At 40.7% G+C, this 23,302-nt stretch overlaps 1 protein-coding gene across 4 annotated transcripts in view; it reads left to right on the top strand.

The window, feature by feature from the left end:
• Map7d2 (MAP7 domain containing 2) overlaps positions 1-21,922 on the top strand; it is a 115,724-nt gene extending 93,802 nt beyond the window's left edge. For 2 of the 4 annotated variants that reach the window (XM_039099844.2, XM_039099842.2), the window contains 6 exons: positions 4,787-5,012; positions 6,161-6,265; positions 8,521-8,599; positions 9,105-9,291; positions 18,362-18,637; positions 20,398-21,686. In XM_039099844.2, coding sequence (XP_038955772.1) covers positions 4,787-5,012; positions 6,161-6,265; positions 8,521-8,599; positions 9,105-9,291; positions 18,362-18,611 — 847 coding nt within the window. In that variant the 3' untranslated portion in view covers positions 18,612-18,637; positions 20,398-21,686. Of the gene's footprint in view, positions 1-4,786; positions 5,013-6,160; positions 6,266-7,956; positions 8,014-8,520; positions 8,600-9,104; positions 9,292-18,361; positions 18,638-20,397 lie in introns of all 4 variants that reach the window. The other 2 variants (NM_001289778.2, XM_039099843.2) reach the window with 2 other exon arrangements.
• Positions 21,923-23,302: the final 1,380 nt, after the last annotated feature.

Below are 23,302 nucleotides of genomic sequence, written 5' to 3'. Positions count from 1 at the left end.
AAAGATAAAGAGTGGTCTTGGGATAATCAGAGCCCAATCCTGTACCATTTAGACAATGGGAACATGACAGGATTCAAGCAATGCTATAGCACAAAGCCAGCACTGAATTTAAGATAACAAATAATAATGTATTCCTGATCCTTTAGAACTTTATAAAAAAAATCTTGGTGGTTTCTGATTAAATGTTTGTCAATCTATTTTTTAACAGTTGGGTGATAGATCCCTTCTTCTTCTGAACATCTCATATTTTTTTTTACTCCGACCTTTTGATCAATATCAATATGGTTTGTTATTGTTGGATGGTGTATTCAAGCTGGTTTGGGTGAGCTCCTGGAGGTTAAGTAAGGGAAATGACAGGTCATAAATCATGGGATTTCAAATGACAGATTGATAAAGGTAGCCACAGAGATAACATTCCCCTAAGCAGGTGAGTGACCTGATTGTTGTTGTGTACTTAAGAACTGATTGTTTACCTTCCAGCTACTGTCTTCTCCTTCACATTTCCTTCACAGCACAGCTGCAGAAAGAATTCATTAGCTCCTGTCTTTATTTTCCCAACTCAAACCCTTCATACTTCTGCACACCCTCAAATATTTCATTATCCAATTCTTAATTTGATTCTTGATTCCTTTGGCACCGTGGAACTTGTTCTTGTTTTTTATTCTTATTTTTTGTCTTTCTTGCATCTCTCGTAAATGTTGCCTGGACTCCAAGCCCTTAGTCCTTAAGTAGCTTTTTGCCTGACAAGTCTCCCTTGCACACAGTGTTGCTGGCTATTGTCTCTGACATCCTTCCAGTTTCCTCTGACTTCAAAATATTTATGGCTGACAGTTGATGCAGCAGTTTCATGCTTAGCCATGAACTTGTTCTCATTTCCCTTCCTGAGTCCATTTCCCCTTTACCTTGTGTTCATCACCCATATCTGAAGGTAACCGTAACTTTGTTTTGTAAACCTTCCATACTTTGCTGCAGTACACTGAAGACTCCTGAATCTGCGCCTATGTCCTGAATTTACTCTAGAGCTGCATTGCATTATACCATAACATCTAGATATATGTGAATTGACGGCCTTATTAGCCACATGTCATTGTTTATTGTCATATAACATCATTTTATAACTCATTTCCTTATCTCAGATAGCCGTTAGCTAGCATTTGTCTTTAAGGCAAATCCTATATTTTCAAGTATATTTTACTGTCTCATATTTACCTCAAATTCAACATTTTAAAGGCATAAATTAGAGTATGTCACCCAGACTTCTTGTTCATTTCATGCACTCCATACTCTGTGTACCCCATTCCTGACATCTCAGAGCTACTTTCAATGTTTCTATCATCCTTCATATCACATCAGTTATCAGTTAAGTCTTCATTGGCTCTCATGTTAGCATTCATGCTCCTCTAGCACCAGATCTCCCAGAGCTGCTGTCCATGCTGTTTCCAGAGTTACTTTTCTTAAATAAATGTGATTGTCCTTGTTAGTGATTCTTTTGACTACAGGGTTTATCAAATCCTACCAAGTCTACCATGGACCGGCTACTCCTTGCCCTCTACCTTCTCTGTCTAGACCAGTCTGCAAACCTCCTCCTATGTTTCAGTATGCAGGTCCACAACCACAAAAACCTTTCTTTTGTTGTGCCTCCACATGAACTCATGCTTCTTCCATGTGATGACTCTTTCTTTCTCAACATGCAGGTTGAATATCTCCTGCAGCATTTCTGGACCTGGATTGGAGAGGGAACTGATTTATTCCTCTTTCCCCTTTGAGCTAAGCTTTCATATGACTAACATAGCCTCATTTGTCTACAGGTTGTCTCCCTTTTCTAGCTAACATTTAAAAAGGCCAGAGTACAGTCTTTGATTACTGTTGCTTGCTGCTCAGTGAAGAGGAAGAAGCTCAACTAAAAGGCTGTCAGTAACAGCAGTGGGCTAAGTGGACTCAAAGGCTAAGATTTTGTGGTCAAGGCAGAAGAAAATGATGTATGCATACTGAGACAAGTTAAAAGAAGGGAAAATTTCAGAGGAGATGCTAAGGTTTGATTTGCAGTATTTAGGAAGTAATAGACCATGGAAAGGCCAAAAAAAAGGTCTGAAAAGCTAAAAACTAACCTTCTGGTTTTAAGATAAACATAGGTGCCTGTAGAACATACAGGTAGTTGGAAGTCAAATAGAAGCCTGAGGCCAAGATGAAATTGAGATGAATACACTTAACTCCAAATCAGTTTTCCCGTCTTTTGCCATAATGTGAAGAAGCATTGATAGTACCACCCAAAAGGTGAGAGAGCAACGTACCAAACAGCCTGAGGCTGGAAATAGCGGACATCTCTTGGAACAGGACCATCTTCACATCTGTTTTCTTTAGTGTCAATAACTAAAGTCACAGAAATGTGACTGCAAGTTGAGAAAATGTAGCAAAAAAATAAATAAAAAATAAAGATACTTGTGCTAAACTCTGGAAAGCCCAGTTATTGTCACTAGCTGTTGAGGCAAATATTTGTCCAAGTCATGAATCTGGGAGACTTTCTTTAAAGAAAAGGCTTACTAGACTAATCTGGCAACAAGGCCCTAAGAGAGTAAAAACATGATCCAGTTACAGATGGCTGTGACACCAGTGCTCTTAGAAATCCACAAAGCAGTCCCAGCCTCTGGGCCTGGGGATGGGCTAAGATATACAGTTGGATTCTTGGAGTTAGGGCAAGCATCCTTATACCCTAGGTCCAGTCTAGTGAAGATAAGAACTTCGTGGGATTATAAAATAAATTACATGTAGAAGCTGAAATGGCTGCTAGGGGCCCATATTGAAATAAAGCTTCTTATGACCAGGCCTCATATCCAACCTGGAGTCATTGTCCAAATGAGAACACAGACCTGAAATTGCAGGCAGAGTTTCACAGTTCTGTTTACACCTGGCTTCTCACTAGCTAAGTTTCTAGGTGGCAGGTGTTTTGGGTGTAAACTAGGGCAGGCACTAGCCTTCCAATGGGTAGTAGCAAGGTAGGTTACAGGCAGGAGAGAAATGATACCACAACCTCAGGTGGCCAGGGGCTGTGTAAGAGGCCCTCACGGGAAGGAAAGTCAGTGTTATCAGGCTATTGCAAGACATATTGAGGCTGAGAATGGTCTTGGGATTAGGCAATGAACAGATTTTTTTGGAGTTAAATTATTGAGAAGGTACAAAGACAAGAAGCAGCCTGAAAGAGGTAAGAGTGTTGTCATAGAGCAGAAGAAAGGCAGGTGGGAGAGAATTTAGGAAGGTGGAGTGGGATGCCTAAGACTTGAGTCTTTTTGAAGCTAATGGAAAGTTAAATATAGAATGGCAAAACTGGCATTGGAAGGAATGGAATCTAGCAGAAGATGTCAGAGCAATGGGAAGGTATGCCATGAATTGCACGAGTTACTGGTAGAATTTACAGTCATTTACACATTAGGCAGAACAGACAGGAAACATTCTCAGTACTAATAGAGTGAATGAATGAGTGAAGTAGAGAAGCAGGATGAAGTAGTCCCAATTTTCTCTGAAAAGTAGTGGTAATACTGTCAACTAGAATGAGGATAAAGGTTGACAAAAAGGTAGTTGTGCACATAGAGTCCAAGAGACAGGACTAAAGAGCACAAGACCAATCAGCTTTGTTTGTGCCTTTCTCTAGCCAGTCTAGGAAACCAGGGAAGGACATGAGTGATCCTAAGGACCACGCATGGTGGGAATTGGGGAGCAGAGCAGCCTCTCTGTGGTCACAGGAACCAGAAGCCTGGGGAGATCCTGATGGAAGGAAAAGGATGGAAGTTGTTTGTACAGTGCTCAGCAGGGAATGTCACCAAAGAGGCAGAAGGATGGGCTAAAATCAAATCAAAGATTGATGGTGAAGGTGAAGCTTTTAAAATGAAATCCGAAAACACAGGAATATCGAACAGCAAAGCCCACACACTCATCTACAAGACTAAACAATTCAAGGCCTGTCCAGCACACCAATAGCGTGGGCCAACTGTGACAATGAGGAACATAAAATGTGAAGTGCTAGAGGTTAAGAGATAGAGTCCACTGCATGAAGAATCTTGCTAGTACCCCATGACCAAGGCAAGGCATATCCATTAACTGCTGAATGATGACACTTTCTACTTGGTAGAGAAGCAAAACTGGGTAGGATGAGTATGGTAACAAAAATCAAGAGAATGACAACTGTTCGAAGGTTTTTCGAAGTCTAGAAGAGAAACTAGAGCATGTAGGTAGGTTAGTGACAATGACAATTGCAGTGGGCTAGGGGTGGCCTATGGTGTGGAGCTGATAAGGGAAGATAAAGTGGCTCTTAAAGTGAGAAGTTTCATACTTGGAGAAAATAGCGGTTTCCTATTTTCCATGGAAAACTAGGCCTTTTTTTGTGTGTGTGCTAGCTTTAAAATACTTTTAAGGGCGGTAAAAGGAAATCTTTTCAGTAGTAAGAAGTTGAGGATGGAATTCCCTGAATATACCAAGGAAAAGATAAGCAGAAGCTGGTAGGTATGTGGGATCACTGAGTGATAATGAGGTTTAAGGAGATGCAGGACCATAGGGATACTACTATAACAGTCTCAATCTCTCTCGCACACTCTACCTCTCAGTTCTATCCAGCTCTCGCTCTCACTCTCTTGCTCTCACTCCCTTGCTCACTCACTCACTCACTTTCTTTTAATCTTAGAGAGAATGAGGGTGTGTGTATAACTATGTCGAGCTCTACCTGCCATGACCAGCACGTGGTCCATTGGCAGTTTGCCTTTGGAGTGTATCATCCTCTTATTTTTTTTCTCAAAAGGCTGGAAAAAGAGGAATTGAAAAGAAAGGCAGAAGAGGAAAGGCTGCGCATAGAAAAACAAGAAGAAGAAAAGAAGCAGCAGGAGGAAGAAGAGAAAAGAAAGGCAGAAGAGAAGGCAAAAGAGAAGGCTGAGGAGGAGCTGTTGTCAAAAGAGGAGCAAGAAAAGGAAAAACAAGAAAAAGAAAAGAAGGAAAAAGCCATGATTGAAAAGCAGATACAAGCTGAGGTCTCAGGTTTTTCTTGTTATTCAGTGGCATTAATATTAGGTAAAATCTGTTCAATTTGAATGCCTCATAATAATAACTTAAAGGATTTTCTTAAACTCCTTGTACTGGCTAGTAAATGTAACTCCTGTAAAGTGAAGTCAATAATGTGGTCCATGTCAGTTTGGATTTCTCTACTAGAGGCAGACATTGGAATAAGAATCTGGGTTCCAATGGTTTATTTGTAGAAAATTTCTTGAATCTGGTGTGAGAATAAGGAAAATCAGTAAACCAATGAATAAGTTATTGTGGATAACTGGAGCTTAGTGCCATTGGAACCCCTGAGACTAATGGTAATGACTTAGAATTTTCTCCCTGAGGAGTAAGGAAACTGAGCAATTTACTAACACTACTGTGTCTTAGTTGGAGTTTTATGGTGTCTGTGAAGAGATCCCATAACCAGGGCAACTTTTACAAAAGAAAACATTATAGTGTTTTATTATTAAATTGGGACTGGCTTAGAGTTTCAGAGGTTCAGTCCACTATGCAAGTTTTTTGTATTAGTTTTAAAATACTGAAAGTATGCGGGAAGTATGGCAGCCTGCAGACAGACATGGTGTTGGAGAAGGAGCTGGGAGTTCTGAATCTTAATCAAAGGCATCCAAAAGGAGACTTGACTTCCACAGGCTGCCAAGAGGAGGCTCTGATGAAGCACTAGGAGACCCCAAGCCCTTCTGAGTGATCTACTTCCTCCAACAAGGCCACACCCCCTAATAGCACCACTCCTGTGTGCCAAGCATTCAAATACATGAGTAGGTGTGGGGCAAAACCTATTCAAAACACCACATTGTAGAATACTGCTTTTAGAGGAAATAACTCCTGGAAGTGTCTGCCTGTATGCACAATTCCTGGCCAGAGCTTGCCCACAAACACAGAGCCGTTCACCATCTGTGAAAACTATCTACAGGTGGTTTTTATGGTGGGGTGAGAGTATATGCACCTTGTCCAGCCTTACCTGCGGTGTCAGAAGTATGTTGCCTAACTGTACATTAAATATTGAAATGTTGACTTTGAGGAAGATGATGGGAGGAAGGCACATGTGCAGAGCTCAGGGAACCACTCCACTGGTTCTTACCTTACTAAAGCCTGTGTCTTGCTTTATTTCTTTCAGAAAGAAGCAGCAGAAGCAAAGGCGCAGGATGCCGCTAAACAGATGCGTTTAGAAAGAGAACAGATCATGCTGCAGATTGAGCAGGAACGACTGGAGAGGAAGAAGGTAAGAGTGGAGTGATCAGGAGGACTTAAGGTGAGGACAGAAACAGGAAGTGATCAGTCTATATCTTTATTATGTTTTTTCTGTCATCATATTTTATTGGTTATTGAAAAAGGAGTGGTTAGCAAGCTCCATTAGATCAAAATGTGGATGCTTCACTCCTTCTTTAAAAGGGGGAACAAGAATACCCTTGGCAGGGAATAGAGAGGCAAAGATTAAAACAGACACAGAAGGAACACCCATTCAGAGCCTGCCCCACATGTGGCCCATACATATACAGCCACCCAATTAGACAAGATGGATGAAGCAAAGAAGTGCAGACCGACAGGAGCCGGATGTAGATCTCTCCTGAGAGACACAGCCAGAATACAGCAAACACAGAGGTGAATGCCAGCAGCAAACCACTGAACTGAGAATAGGACCCCCGTTGAAGGAATCAGAGAAAGAACTGGAAGAGCTTGAAGGGGCTCGAGACCCCATATGAACAACAATGCCAAGCAACCAGAGCTTCCAGGGACTAAGCCACTACCCAGACTATACATGGACTGACCCTGGACTCTGACCTCATAGGTAGCAATGAATATCCTAGTAAGAGCACCAGTGGAAGGGGAAGCCCTTGTCCTGCCAAGACTGAACCCCCAGTGAACTAGAGTGTTGGGGGGAGGGCGGCAATGGGGGGAGGATGGGGAGGGGAACACCCATAAAGAAGGGGAGGGGGAGGGATTAGGGGGATGTTTGCCCGGAAACCGGGAAAGGGAATAACATTCGAAATGTAAATAAGAAATACTCAAGTTAATAAAAAATAAAATAAAATAAATTAAAAAAAGAAAGCTCCATTAGTGGGCTGGGGATGTAGCGCAGTAGTATGAGTGCTTGTTGATGTGGTCATTTGATTAACCCTCAGCTCTCAAAACAATAGAGGTCTTTTTGTGATTTTGAATTTTTCCATTTTGCCTTTCATTTCTGTCAGTTTTGTTACACATACACACACACAGACACACACACACATATAAGCACACACATACAGAGAGAGGGAGAGAATAAGAATGTTGAAGCCCTATTATTAAAAAATGTAGTTACATTTTCTTTTTGAATTGACTATTTTATCATGAGATTCCTTTCTTAGTTCTTTTTCTGTGTTTCGAGACAGGATTTATTTATGAGTGTCCTTTGTAAACATATAGTTTAGTCAGGACTTGCAATCTGAATCTAATTAAGCAGTGTTTGTCTTTCTATTGAAAATGTTATTTCTTTTAAATTTAACACACTTATGTATCAGGTTGGGTTTAAGGAGACTGATAATGCAGACCCATTTTTGTTGTGGCCCAGTGTGGGCTTTGTATGGCTCTAGGTGTAGGAGCTAAGAGATCTGGGACCCTTTCTGAGCTACTGGTCACCTTAGCTTTCTATTGCATCGTCCTCTTGAATGGCAGACAGTAATTTGTTAATTTAAGGAGAAGAAAGAAAGCTGGTGTACAAATTGGATGTTAATTGTAGATCTATCTGTATTAGTGCTCTTCTTTGTTTGTAGCAGTGGCAGTAAGTCCTCCGCAGCACCAATGGGAAACATTTCTCTGCTACTTTTTGTCTGCTGACATTTTTTACAACTTTTCTGAGAGATATGAAAGTGCATATGGAGCCAATTTCTTTTTTATATAATTTTATTCTTAGAGGCCTCTTACTTTTCCCCCCAGAGAATAGATGAAATCATGAAGAGAACAAGGAAGAGTGATGCGTCTCTAGAAGTGAAGGTAGGAATTCAGATGGCCATTATGTCATGAGCGAAGGACAGCAGGATACATTTAGTGAGGTTGAAGGTTGGAGACAAATTAATAGAAAACAGACTTTTCCTGTTCTGGTCAAGGTGGGACTCAGGAAGGAACTGAGACCTTAAAGGAAAGAGGAGTTTCAGAGGTAAAAGATTCCCTCAGAGCAGTGGGGTGGTAGTGCAAGGAAAGACAGAGTAGTTGAAGGAAAAGGTGACATAATAATTAAGAGATACACAGACCTTCAAAGAACCACTTCCTGCTATGGCCCACAAGGGCTCTAAATACTCCCTGGTGCTTTCAAAAAAGTATTTGTTTTTTCTTTATGTCAGTCTTTCATCCTTATGTCACCTTTTGATTTCTTCCTCAGTCATTGCCAATAACTTCATTTTTTAAAAAAATTTCTTTTTTATACTTATTTCTTTATTAGATACTTTTCCTCTTTCTCCCTCTCCCTTCTTTCCAAGTCATCCACCTTGTGTTTGTTTCCAGAAGGAAGACCCCAAAGTGGAGATTCAGCCTCTTCCAGATGTCGAAAATAAGATAAAACCAGTTGTCCCCAACAAAATAGGTGAGTGTGAGGTCTGGTGTTTGGATCCTTTAGTTAATGAGGACTAGTGAACCTTCCTGCTGAAGGTCAGGGTGGTTCAGCTGGGCCCAAGGCAGCGGCTGCTAGCACTTTTTCTTCCTGAGACATCTTTTCAGCACAAAGGCTGTTGACTCCATTTGGAAACCCACTGCCTTCTTTAGCTGCTCTAATAACTGATGGTTGGCCCAGGATGCTTTCCAGGGTCCTTGGCATCAGATATTACTAAGACCTGGATTGTCTCTTAAACTGAGGCCCTGCAGTCACGGATAGTACGATCATACTCTCTTCTCGAGACTATGTGAAGCTCTCTACATGGAGTTACTGGTAGCTCTTTCCACAAAAATTAAATAAACAAACAAACAAACAAATAACTAACTACTGTATTACTGGTGAAAGAAAAGATGAGAATAATTGCCTTATTATGTTTTTTGTTGCCTTATTAAATTTGAACATTATGATCATCTGAAGACTTTGTTTTCTTGCTCAGAAATCAATGTGTTGAACACCTGCCAGAAAGTAAATGTCTCAGAGCGTGCTGCTCCAGAAACCTTCCCCCAAGACATTTTCTCTAATGGTCTTAAACCAGTTGGGGGACCTGTTCATCCGGATGTCCTTGATGGGAAGTCAAACAGTCTGGATGATTCAACTGAAGAAGTTCAATCTATGGATGTGAGGTATGTTCATTTATGTTGCAGTGAAGCTCAATCTCTTTGCCAGTCCTTCCCAATTACTCCATCCTTTTTCACTTTTTCATTTCTTTTAGTTATTTCTTTACAATATACCTTTCTTATTGTATCCTTTCACTCATCTTCCTCATCTGTAATGAATTACCTTGAAAGCAGGTCTTGTTGATACAGGAAAGCTGTCACTGGTGTAATATAAGTATCTCAGGTTTGGCATCCTAGAAGAAAAACCAGTGACAGGGTTTTAGTGGCATATAATGTTCTGAAGGAGGACTGTGGAGGTAGGGAAAGCACAAAGGAAAGATGGGTTCTCAATCTCAACAGGATATCTCGAGGTTGGCTTTCCACCAGGCAATCATTTTTATGAGAGTGTGTGCGTGTGTGTATGTATGTATATATATGTATATGTGTGTGTGTGTGTGTGTGTGTGTGTGTGTATTTATATATGTCATTCAGTGTTGGCCAGGCACTACAGGTTGACTGATGCATGAGTAATTGTGACCATAGTGGTTCCTCTCTCCTCTCAGTTAAAGTTGACAAAAACAAGGATAACAGCTATGAATTTTTTTCTTTTTTATTTACATTTTAAATGTTATCCCCTTTCCCAGTTTCCCCTCCAAAAACCTGCTATCCCATCCCACCTACCCCTGCTTCTCTAAGGGTACTCTCTCACCCACCCACCCACCCACTCCTTCCTACCTCCCCTCCATGACATTCCCCTACACTGGGGCATCAAGCCATGACAGGACCAAGGATTTCTCCTCCCATTGATGTCCAAAAAGGCCATCCTCTGCTACATACGCAGCTGGAGCCTTGGGTCCCTCCATGTGTACCCTTTGGGTAGTGGTTTAGTCCCTGAGAGCTCTTGTTGGTTGGTACTGTCGTTCTTATGGGGTTGCAAGCCCCTTCAGCTCCTTCAATCCTTTCTCTAATTCCTGCAACGGAGAACCCGTTCTCAGTTCAATGGTTGGCTGCTAGCAATCACCTCTGTATTTGTCATGCTCTGACATGGAGACAGCTATATAAGGCTCCTGTCAGCGTGCACTTCTTGACATCAGCAACATTGTCTGTGTTTGGTAACTGTTATGCATATGGGCTGGATCCCCACGTGGGGCAGTCTCTGGATGGCCTTGCCTTCAGTCTCTGCTCCACTCTTTGTCTTTGTATTTCCTCCTGTAGATATTTTTGTTCCCCCTTCTAATAAGGACTGAAGCACCCACACTTTGGTCTTTCTACTTCTTGAGCTTCATATGGTCTGTGGATTGTATCTTGGGTAATTCAAGCATTTGGGCTAATATCCACTTATCAGTGAGTGCATATCATGTGTGTTTTTTTGTGACTGGGTTACCTCACTCAGGATGATATTTTCTAGTTCCATTCATTTGCCTATGACTTTCATAAACTCATTGTTTTTGACACCTGTGTACTATGCCATTGTGTAGATGCACCACCATTTCTGTTTCCATTTCTCTGTTGAAGGGCATCTGGGTTCTTTCCAGCTTCTAGCTATTATAAATAAGTTCTTCTGTGAACATAGTGGAGCATGTGTCTTTGTTATATGTTGGGGCATCTTTTGGGTATATGCCCAAGAGAGGTATAGCTATGTCCTCAGGCAGTTCAATGTCCAATTTTCTGAGGAACCTCCAGACTGATTTCCAGAATGGTTGTACCAGTCTGCAATCCCACCAACAATGGAGGAGTGTTCCTCTTTCTCCACATCCTGCCAGCATCTGTTGTGATCTGAGTTTTTGATCATAGCCATCTGACTGATGTGACATAGAATCTCAGGGTTGTTTTGATTTGGATTTCCCTGATGACTAAGGATGTTGAACATTTCTTTAGGTACTTCTTAGCCATTTGATATTCCTTAACTGAGAATTCATTGTTTAGCTCTGTACCCCATTTTTAATAGTGTTATTTGACTCTCTGGAGTCTAACTTCTTGAGTTCTTTGTATATATTGGATATTAGCTCTCTATCAGTTGTAGGATTGGTAAAGATCTTTTCCCAATCTGTTGGTTGCCGTGTTGTCCTAACCACAGTGTCCTTTGCCTTACAGAAGCTTTGCAGTTTTATGAGATCCCATTTGTTAATTCTTGATCTTAGAGCATAAACCATTGGTGTTCTGTTCAGGAAATTTTCTCCAGTGCCCATGTGTTCAAGATGCTTCCCCACTTCTATTAGTTTAAGTGTATCTGGTTTTATGTGGAGGTTCTTGATCCCTTAGGACTTGACCTCTGTACAAGGAGATAAGAATGGGTCGATTTGCACTCTTCTACATGCTGACCTCCAGTTGAACCAGCAACATTTGTTGAAAAATGCTGTCTTTTTTCCACTTGATGTTTTCAGCTCCTTTGTCAAAGATCAAGTGACCATAAGTGTGTGAGTTCATTTCTGGGTCTTCATTTCTATTCCATTAATCTACTTGCCTGTCTCTGTACCAATCCCATTCAGGTTTTATCACTCTGTAATACTGCTTGAGGTCAGGGATGGTGATTCCTCCAGAATTTCTTTTATTGTTGGGAATAGTTTTTGCTATCCTGGGTTTTTTGTTATTCCAACTGAATTTGTAAATTGCTCTTTCTAACTGTTAAGAATTGACTTAAAATTTTGATGGGAATTGCATTGAATTTGTAGAGTGCTTTCGGCAAGATGGCCATTTTTACCATATTAATCCTGCCAAACTATGAGCATGGGAGATCTTTCCATCTTCTGTGATCTTCTTCGATTTCGTTCTTCAGTGACTTGAAGATCTTGTCATAGAGATCTTTCATTTGCTTGGGTAGAGTAACACCAAGGTATTTTATATTATTTGTGACTATTGTGAAGGATGTCATTTCCCTAATTTCTTTCTCAGCCTGTTTACCCTTCAAGTAGTGGAAGGCTACTGATTTGTTTGAATTAATTTTATACCCAGCCATTTTGATGAAGTTGTTTCTCAGGCTTAGTAGTTCTCTGGTGGAACTTTTGGGGTCACTTAAGTATCCTATCACATCACGTGCAAATAGTGATATTTTGACTTCTTCTTTTCCAATTTGTATCCCTTTGACCTCCTTTTTGCTGTCTGATTGCTCTGGCTAGGACTTCGAGTACCATACTGAATAAGTAGGGAGAGAGTGGGCAGCCTTGTCTAGTCCCTGATTTTAGTGGGATTGCTTCAAGTTTCTCTCCATTTAGTTTAATGTTAGCAACTGGTTTGCTGTATATGGCTTTTACTATGTTTAGGTATGGGCCTTGAATTCCTATTCTTTCCAGGACTTTTATCATGAAGGGGTGTTGAATTTTGTCAAATGCTTTCTCAGCATCTAATGAAATGATCATGTGGTTTTGTTCTTTCAGTTTGTTTATATAATGGATCACGTTGATGGTTTTCCGTATATTAAACCATCCCTGCATGCCTGAGATGAAGCCTACTTGATCATGGTGGATGATTGTTTTGATGTGCTCTTGGATTCGGTTTGCCAGAAGTTTATTGAGTATTTTTCGTCGATATTCATAAGGGAAAATGGTCTGAAGTTCTCTTTCTTTGTTGGGTCTTTTTGTGGTTTAGGTATAAAAGTAATTGTGGCTTCATAGAAGGAATTCAGTAGTGCTCCATCTGTTTCAATTTTGTGGAATAGTTTGGATAATATTGGTATGAGGTCTTCTATGAAGGTCCGATAGAGTTCTGCACTAGACCCATCTGGCCCTGGTCTACTTTTAGTTGGGAAACTTTTAATAACTGCTTCTATTACTTTAAGAGTTATGGGACTGTTTAGATGGTTTATCTGATCCTGATTTAACTTTGGTGCCTGATATCTGTCTAGAAAATTGTCCATTTCATCCAGATTTTTCCAGTTTTGTTGAGTATAGACTTTTGTAGTACGATCTAATGTTCTTTTAAATTTCCTCAGATTCTGTTGTTATGTCTCCCTTTTCATTTCTGATTTTTGTTAATTTGGTTACTCTCTGTGCCTTCTGTTTAGTCTGGCTAAGGGTTTATCTATCGTGTTGATTTTTCTCCTGGTTTTGTTGATTCTTTGTATAGTTCTTTTTGTTTCTACTTGGTTGATTTCAGCTCTGAGTTTGATTGTTTCCTGCTGTCTACTCCTCCTGGGTGTATTTGCTTCTTTTTGTTCTAGAGCTTTCAGGTGTGCTGTCAAGCTGTTGACATATGCTCTCTCCTGTTTCTTTCTGCAGGCCCTCAGAGCTATGTGTTTTCCTCTTAGCACTGCTTTCATTGTGTCCCATAAGTTTGAGAATGTTGTACCTTCATTTTCATTAAATTCTAAGAAGTCTTTAATTTCTTTCTTTATTTCTTCCTTGACTAAATTGTCATCGAGTAGAGCATTGTTCAGCTTCCATGTGTATATGGGCTTTCTGTCGTTTTTGTTGTTATTGAAGACCAGCCTTAGTCTGAGGTGATCCGATAGGATGCATGGGATTATTTCAGTCTTCTTGTATCTGTTGAGACCTGTTCAGTGACCGATTATATGGTCAGTTTAGGAGAAGGTACCATGAGGTGCTGAGAAAGTATATTCTTTTTTTTTTTAGGATGAAAATGTTTTATAGATATCTGTTAAATCCATTTGGTTCATAAATTCTGTTAGTTTCTGTGTCTCTGTTTAGTTTCTGTTTCCATGATCTGTCAATTGATTCGAGTAGGATATTGAAGTTTCCCACTATTATTGTGTGAGGTGCAATGTGTGCGTTGAGGTTTAGGAAAGTTTCTTTTATGTATGTAGGTGCCCTTGAATTAGGAGCATAGATATTCAGAATTGAGAGTTCATCTTGGTGGATTTTTTTTGTTTGACGAGTATAAAGTGTCCTGCTTTATTGTTTTTGATAACTTTCGGTTTAAAGTTGACATTATTCGATATTAGAATGGCTACTCCAGCTTGTTTCTTGGGACCATTTGCTTGGAAAAATTTTTCCCAGACTTTTACTCAGAGGAAATAACTGTCTTTGTCCCTGAGGTGTGTTTCCTGTATGCAGCAAAAGGCTGGGTCCTATTTTAAGTACCCAGTCTGTTAGTCAATGTCTTATTATTGGGGAATTGAGTCCATTGATGTTGAGAGATATTAAGGAATAGTGATTGTTGTTTCCTGTTATTTTGTTGTTAGAGGTGAAATTATGTTTGTGTGACAATCTTCTTTTGGTTTTGTTGCAAGGAGATTACATTCTTGATTTTTGTACAGCATAGTTTCTCTCCTTGTGTTGGAGTTTTCCATCTATTATCCTTTGTAGGGCTGGATTTTTAGAAAGATATTGTGTAAATTTGGTTTTGTGTTAATTGAGAGTTTAGCTGGATACAGTAACCTGGGCTGGCATTTGTGTTCTCTTAGGTCTTCATGACATCTGCCCAGGATCTTCTGGCTTTCATAGTCTCTGGTGAGAAGTCTGGTGTAACTCTGATAGATCTGCCTTTATATGTTACTTGACCTTTTTCCCTTACTGCTTTTAATATTCTTTCTTTATTTTGTGCATTTGGTGTTTTGACTATTATGCAATGGGAGGAGTTTCTTTTCTGGTCCAATCTATTTGGAGTTCTGTAGGCTTCTTGTATGTTTATGGGCATCTCTTTCTTTAGGTTAGTGAAGTTTTCTTCTATGATTTTGTTGAAGATATTTACTGGTCCTTTTAGTTAGGAGGCTTCACTCTCTTCTATACCTATCATCCTTAGGTTTGATCTTCTCATTGAGTCCGGATTTCCTGGATGATTCGGGTTAGGATCATTTTGCATTTAACATTTTCTTTGACTGTCATGTGAATGTTTTGTATGGTATCTTCTGCCCCTGAGATTCTTTCCTCTATGTCTTGTATTCTATTGGTGACGCTTGCATCTATGTATGACTCCTGATCTCTTTCCTAGGTTTTCTATCTCTGGGGTTGTCTCCCTTTGTGAATTCTTTATTTTTTCTACTTCCATTTTTAGATTCTGACTGGTTTTGTTCACCTGTTTGGTTGTGTTTTCCTGTAAATCTTTTAAGGGATTTTTGTGTTTCCTCTTTAAGGGATTCTACCTGTTTACCTGTATTGTACTGTATTTCTTTAAGGGAATTATTTATTTCCTTCTTAAAGTCCATTAACATCATCATGAGATGCGATTTTTAAAATATTTATTTATTTATTTTATGTATGTGAGTGCACTGTAGCTGTCTTCAGACACACCAGAAGGGCATCAGATCTCATTACAGATGGTTGTGAGCCACCATGTGGTTGCTGGGAATTGAACTCAGGACCTCTGGAAGAGCAGTCGGTGCTCTTAACCGCTGAGCCATCTCTCCAGCCCGAGATCAGAATCTTGTTTTTCTGGTGTGTTGGGATATCCAGTATTAGCTGTGATGGAGAACCGGGCTCTGATGATGCCGAGTAGTTTTGGTTTCTGTTGCTTAGGTTCTTGTGCTTGCCTCTCACCATCTGGTCATCTCTGGTGTAAGCTGGTTTTGCTTTCATTGACAGTGGCTTGACCTTCCTTTAAGCCTCTGTGTCCGCACTCCTGGAAGACTAGCTCTCTCCTGGCAGGATCTGGGTACAGGGAGCTGTGGCACAGGATTAGTTGGGGGTGCAGACAGAAATCAAAAGGATCCTTTTCCAGACTGCTCCTTGATTCCTGTGTCCTGAGGGCTCAGGGCCTGGTCCCTTGGAGCAGAAGTGGTGGTCTCACCTGTGCTCTCTCAGGTGTGTGAGCACCTCTGAGAGACCAGCTCTCTCCTGGCAGGATCTGGGTACAGAGAGCTGTGGCACAGGGTCAGCTTCGGGCAGAGATGGATCCAGAAGCAGCTTTCTGAGGCTTTCTGAGTGCACCTTCAAGTAAATGAGATCTTAGCCAAGCCACCATCATAGTCTCCTGTGTCCACAGAGTCTCTCTTTTAAGTAAATTTTTTATTTAAAGGTCAGAATTGTCAGGTATTTGTAATCCAAGCACTCTGGAAGCTAAGACAGGAGAACTAAGAGTTCAATGGCAGCCTGGGCTACATAGAAAAATTTGTCACAGAATGAGAATAGGGGAAAAGCTTGTTGTCAGTTACTAAAAACCTAAGGTCTCTTTAAATTGGTGTGTTTGCAGATGACATCATGTAGCACAGTAATTTTAAAGACCCCTGAAGTGGGGAGACCCTCACTCAAGTCTCAGGATGACGAAACCCCCTAAGAACTCACGAGAGACTGATCTTGATGCAATCAACAAGAGGTTTATTGATAGGGACGACAGAAACCAGTACACTGGGGTCGCGACTCATATCCCCCTGAGTTGGAATAGGGTGGTTTTCTAGAGTCAGGGACGTGTGACAGTATTTTATAGAAGTTCTACCAGAGCTCTTAGCTATCAAGACCCTACCCTTTTCTCATCAACCACAAACCCTCTACTTTTTCTGAGCAGATGTGAGCAGCCTGTAACACACACTGATCATTAATATCCTATTCGTGTACACTGGGTTTAATCAAATAATTGAAAACCCAAGCCCCCAACAGTGCTGTCACTAACAGAGAAAATCCTGTATAGACTGATAGTAGAGCTCCCCACCAACCCTCAACTGGTTATCTGCATACCCCAACACCACCTCACAGCCTCCCCGTGACTGGTGCCACTCTGCTCCCATCAGAGAAAAACAGAGGTGATCATTCATATAAGGGTTAAGACAACATATCTCCACACACCCCCATATTGAGCCAAGTGTGCTTTATTTTTATGTTTTCGGATTTGAGGGCAGGACAAGACATGACACCACTGGACAGGAGTCATAAAAGTACTGGGTTTTATATGCTGAGTTCTTCCTTACAGGTACCTACTGGAGCCACCCATATGTAAGCTTATGGTGCTCTTTATTATCCTTGTTGATGGTAATAGTTGTGTGTTTTTGAGACAGAGTCTCATGTAGCTCAGGCTGGCCTTGATGTCACTATGTAGCTCATGCTAACCTTGAACTTTTAATTCTCCTAAGTGAGGACATTACAGGTATGTGCTACCATGCTCAGATTTCTTCCTCTTGAGTTCTTGAGGAGCTGAAGTGAAGAGAATGAAATGGGGGGAAGGGGAAGGTGAAGGTGGACCAGGTGCCTTAATAAGGCAGCTTGCCCAGATACCTGAAGGTATGCTAGGTCAGTTTCTAGGACTTAGCTTGGCTCAGGTGTAAGGAAAGTAGATCCTTTGAGTTTCTGCAAATCTACTGATTTTTCTCCATTCATCTCTAAGAATTCATGAAGGAAGAAGAACCTGAAATCATCTTTATTTTATATGCATTATTCTAGAGTCTTACATAGATAGGCCCTTAATTTCTAGCCCACTACTCTTCTGGACCTAGGTTTGCTCCTTTGCTGGACCTACAACAGACTATAGCAGTGAAACTCCTCCAGTCTCTAGAGAAAGAAAATAAAGAAAATGCATGCCTCAGCTAGTTTCACCTGGATAAGTCAGGGTGAAATGGGAGCCTGGTTTTAGAAAGGATGTAGTGGGTGAGATTGGGTCAGTAGTTACCTAGGGTGACAACAGGTTCATGTCCCCAATTTCTCAACTTTAAACGAGCACATGCTTCATGTGGCCCTTCATTAACTCTTCTCAGCATGGTCACTTCACATCTCAAAGGAGTAGTGGGAGGAAGAATAACTCCTCTCCCCATTATACAGAGGAAGGAAACTGAAGCCAGGGATAGATAGGAAAAACAGCTCACCATAGACAACACTGCTGGAAGGGCAGCACCTGGAGGCCCAGTGTGAATTAGTGGCTCCTTTCTGCTCACTTTGAACTTTTAGCCCTTGTTTGCCCTTGGAATATCCCTGCCTGAAAGCTCTTGGAGGCCATTGCTTCTCGGAATTTTCCTTTCAGCCCTCAGACACGGCACTTACTCTTTTTCACTGCTCTGCCCCATATGCTTCACATGTCCTCAACCACTGGAACCTTGTGTCCACTATCTTCTCAGATGTGAATTCACTTGTTTTCCTAACTCAAACTTTTCCATAAGAGCAGTATAGCAAAACCATACCAAAAAAAAAAAAAAAAGGAAAGTGCATTACCACATCATGTTTAGTTTTCATGTCCTCTCTCCTCTGTCTATCTCATTTTCTGTCTCCCTTGTCTCTTCTAGTCCTGTTTCCAAAGAAGAGCTTATCTCCATCCCAGAATTTTCACCAGTGAGTGAAATGATTCCTGGGATGTCTCTGGATCAAAATGGAACTGGTAATGCCCGGGCACTTCAAGATATTTTAGATTTCACTGGCCCTCCAGCATTCCCCAAGAAATCCAGTGAAAACCTCAGCCTTGATGACTGTAACAAAAACCTCATCGAAGGATTTAACAGTCCTGGGCAAGAAACTACGCTGAACACCTTCTGTTGACAAAGAAAACATTTCTTTAATGAAAGGTACAGTCTTTTAATGACACTCTAAATCTTTTAACTCCCCAACTGAGATGTGGTAAGATTGGATAAATACTGTCCAGCCTCTTGGACAGTTGATTTTAAGTGAAAATTACAAACACAAATATATATTGCAGCATGCACAGACATTGAGAAGGAGTCTAAATAATTACTTTATATGTGGATCCCCAATATAGTGTCCTGCTCATGTCCCTGTGGGTAGAAAGGTTAAGAAGGTTCAACAGTGAGACAAGAAGAGAATGCTCAAATGGCTGCAGGGTGAAAGGAACCTCAGCACTTAGTTTCCCAAGCAGCCATCAGTTCTTGGATTATAGCTGAGATGAGAAAAGAAAGAACTTTATTTTTGTGTCTTGAAGGTTCTCTCCCAACACTGACCTTTTTGTTGCCAAAGAGCTTTTGTCCTTACTGGCACTCTGATGGTCACTCAGGAACATTTTGGCCTCTAGAGTTTCTCTTCCTCTCCCTTTCTCCCCCCACCCTCACTGTGTTTTACATGCTAAGCTTATACTTTGCTACTAAACAACACCAGTCCCTCTCATGTGAGATCTATATGGGTTGTATTCATTCCAGTTGTATACACCTATATTTTACATTTGGTTTACTTTAAGTTAGGACTTGAAAAAAGAAAAATGCTTTTAAATGTGTGTGTGTAGAGTTAACTCTCCTGACATGAGTACTAGGAATCAAATTCAGGTCCTATCCAAGAGTAGTAAGCACTCCTAACCACTGAGCCATCTCTCCAGCCCCTGGAACAATGCAAACATTGTTCAAAAAAATCTGTGGATAAGTTAGTAATTTCTATGGCTCCTGCTATTTTATATGTTTTTTTGGTTGTCGTTTTTGTTTGTGTAAAGGTGTCATCCTCTGTCACTTTCCACCTGTTTCCTTTGAGACAGGGTCTCTCACTGAACCTGGATCTCACCATTTTTGGGGGACTAGGCAACCTGAATAGTGAGCTCCAACAGTCCTCCTGCCTCACCCCTTACCCAACAATGTGATTACAAGTGCATGTGACTACGACCTTCTTCTGTGTGGGTGCTGAAGAGCTGTATTCATACTGATGCCTGCACAGCAAGCATGCTTACCTACTGAGCCTCCTCCCCAGGCCTCCTGTCTTAAAAGGGGTTTAGATTCTCAGAAGTCCACCATGTTTTTTTATGGTGCTGTGTTCTTCTAATAAAAATTTGATGCCTAAACTGAAGTCTAATTTTTTTAAAAAAATCAAATACAATAATAGGGTGGAAAGGCCACAAAGTTGTATTTTGTGTACATATTTCTAGTCTTTGCCTATAGAGTCTTTAGTATAGACACTGGGCTCTAGAGCCTCCTTCAGTCAATTCTCTGGAAAGTTCCTGCATTCCTTAAACACAAAATAGGAAAATCATGAAAGGCTACTTTTAATTTTTTGAGAGAGTCTCATATAGACCAAACTGGCCTGAAGTCTCTATGTAGACTAGAAAGTATTCTCTTCCTCCTTCCCTCCCTCATTCTTCCTGAATCTGGGTACTGGCCCTGCTTCCTGAAGGGAGAACTGATCTTCACTTAAGGGCAGAAAAAAAACAAACAAAACATATGCCAGTTTTAGAGAAGTCCCATATGAGGAACACTTGAACCCACTAAAATAATTATTCTGTAAAAACTGTACACTATTTCTATTGAGAAATATTTCTGTTGAGCCAAGGAAGAATGCAAAATAGTTGGTGTCTGCTTTAATCTTACATGTTTTTGCTTTTGAATTGACACAGGTGGTATTTGGATCGCCCATGAAGCTGTCAGTGTTGAATCTGAGCTGCTGGCCACCTAAAGAAGCTTCTTTTGCCCTTAACTGCTGGATTCCAAATTGCTAGATTCAAAATGTAACTGTATTATTCCTAGGTAGTTTGGCAAACACTGGTCTCTTGGTAGAAACCTTGAGATTTTTGCTTTGTGGGGCTTTAGCAAAGTTTCATTTTATGGTTCTACTTATGAGCTTCAGCTGCTGCTAAAGCACTTTCTTGACCTTCTCTACTATTGTAACCTGTGTAATGCTGTCTGGGAACCCGACTTTAGGACACTCAAGTTTCCAGAGTTGGAGCACAGGGACATTTAGATGTCTCTCCCTATAAAAATCTTCTATTTACCCATACTCTAGTTAAACGTGCACTACTCAACCTGGGCTGCTTATCTCCCTGTCTTTGTGTCTTTGTGTGTGCGTGTGCATGCACGTGCACATTCGCGTGCCAGAGAGAGAGAGAGAGAGAGAGAGAGAGAGAGAGTGAGTGTGAGTGTGAGTGAGAGCGCAAGTGCGAGCGAGAGAGTGTGTGAGTATGGGGTGGGGGAAATCTAGCTACTTTCTCTCCATCTCAGGTTTCTGTTATTTTATTATTAAGCTTCATCATCTGCAGAACATTACCCTCCTTTACTGTTTAGGGATTGAAGAAATGTTTAGTTGAATAAATAATTAAATAGTGGCAATTATTTCTTTTCCCTTATGGGAACTCAAATCTAGCAATGATGCTTTCATGTCATACCCTTAAAACCCCCGAATTGTCACTCCAAACCATTGAATGGCTTTTCAGCTGAATGAATCAAGTAACATACAGGTGGTTATTTTCATGGTTTTGCTGTTGTTTTTCTATTAGACTTGGTATTTTCTTTTTGCTCCTGTGTTTAACTAACTGTAATAAAAAGGAGTCAGTGCTTTGAAAGGGGGCCCAAGTTGGTTCCAGTATGTCACTTTAATAGGCTTTAAACATTAAAAAGTCTGAACAAGGAAAAATGACACTAGAATGTATAACTCCGTGTATGCCATATGCTATATTTAAATTTTCATTTCTTGTGGTGAAATGTAGCTTTACTATTAAAAATGACTTTTTCTTTGGAACTTTTTGTTTTGACTTGTACCTTAAAGCTTTTGAAAAGATCCTTAATTCTGAGATTTACAAACAGAAGATACAAAGAAGTCTTAAAGCTGGTACAGTTGAAGAATGTATTAGTCTAACAAACTATGTATGTTTATGTGATATAATCTAAATAAAATACATACCTCTAAGAATGCTGTGCCATTGACCTTGATGAATACTTAAGGAGATAAATCTTTTATGACAAACACACAAAAGATAGCATAGTCTGACATCTAAAACATACCTGGCTATTTTTCTTAACACTTTATTTTCCTGGGTGTCTATTTCATTGAGCTCCATTGTACCTCTCAACACAATTGTGATCACGTGATGCCTCATTTGCATAATGTGTACATTTTGTCTAATGTTAATACATTTTCACTGAAGAGTCTGATGACTTGCTGGTGTTTTGTTTTTGTAATCTCAGTAAAGAAACTCCCTGAAACCTACTCAGATTATAAAACCTGAAACTAGGTAGAGAGAACAAAAAGCCAATTGATTTCTATATAAGCGTTCTTTCTCTGTCAGATTGATTAAAAATTCCTCAGTTGTCAGTGCCAAGTGGAGCCAGCTGTAGCTTCATTGGTGGTTGGTCCATAGAACATGATGAACTTCAGAGAATGGGTAGGTGGCACTGAGCAAGCAGTTGGCTAAGTAAAGAAATACCTCATTATGATATAATTGGTAAGACTTTCACATAGCAGTTTGCCATTCAGATAGTTGGAGTGGAAATAATGGCCGTTTCTGTCAAGGATTGGGACACCCAGACTTGACTTTTTGGTATCTGTAATGTAATTTTCTTGAAGAGACATGAACAGTGACAGAAACCCAAGTCTGGTTTGGTGAACCAGTAAGTTTATTGGGGTTCCTCCAGGTGTATGGATGAGGGATTAGGTGCTCAGATGAAACAAAGGCAGCTATACCACATAAAAAGCTACCCCACCCATACATATACAGCCACCAAACTAGATAAGATGGATGAAGCAAAGAAGTGCAGGCCGACAGGAACCGGATGTAGATCGCTCCTGAGAGACACACCCAGAATACAACAAATACATAGGCGAATGCCAGCAGCAAACCACTGAACTGAGAACGGGACCCCCGTTGAAGGAATCTTAGAAAGGACTGGAAGAGCTTGAAGGGGCTCGAGACCCCTTATGAACAACAGTGCCAAGCAACCAGAGCTTCCAGGGACTAAGCCACTACCCAAAGACTATACATGGACTGACCCTGGACTCTGACCTCATAGGTAGCAATGAGTATCCTAGTAAGATCACCAGTGGATGGGGAAGCCCTTGGTCCTGCTAAGACTGAACCCCCAGTGAACGTGATTGTTGGGGGGAGGGTGGCAATGGGGGGAGGATGGGGAGGGGAACACCCATAAAGAAGGGGAGAGTGAGGGGTTAGGGGGATGTTGGCTGGGAAACCGGGAAGGGGAATAACAATCGAAATGTAAATAAATACTCAAGTTAATAAAGAAAAAAAAAGAATTGTAAACAAACAGAAAGCTACCCCAGTAGTCTTGGTGACAACTCTCAAGAAGTAAACCCCTGGGGCTGGAGAGATGGCTCAGTGGTTAAGAGCACCGACTGCTCTTCCAGAGGTCCTGAGTTCAATTCCCAGCAACCACATGGTGCCTCACAACCATCTGAAATGGGATTTGAGGCCTTCTTCTGGTGTGTCTGAAGACAGCTACAGTGTACTTACGTGTAATAAATAAATAAATCTTTAAAAAAAAAAGAAGTAAACCCCTGGAGTTCTAGAATGT

This window comes from Rattus norvegicus, chromosome X (genome assembly GCF_036323735.1).
Source record: "Rattus norvegicus strain BN/NHsdMcwi chromosome X, GRCr8, whole genome shotgun sequence".
Lineage (NCBI taxonomy): Eukaryota > Metazoa > Chordata > Mammalia > Rodentia > Muridae > Rattus > Rattus norvegicus.
This window is presented reverse-complemented; position numbering and strand designations above follow the sequence as displayed.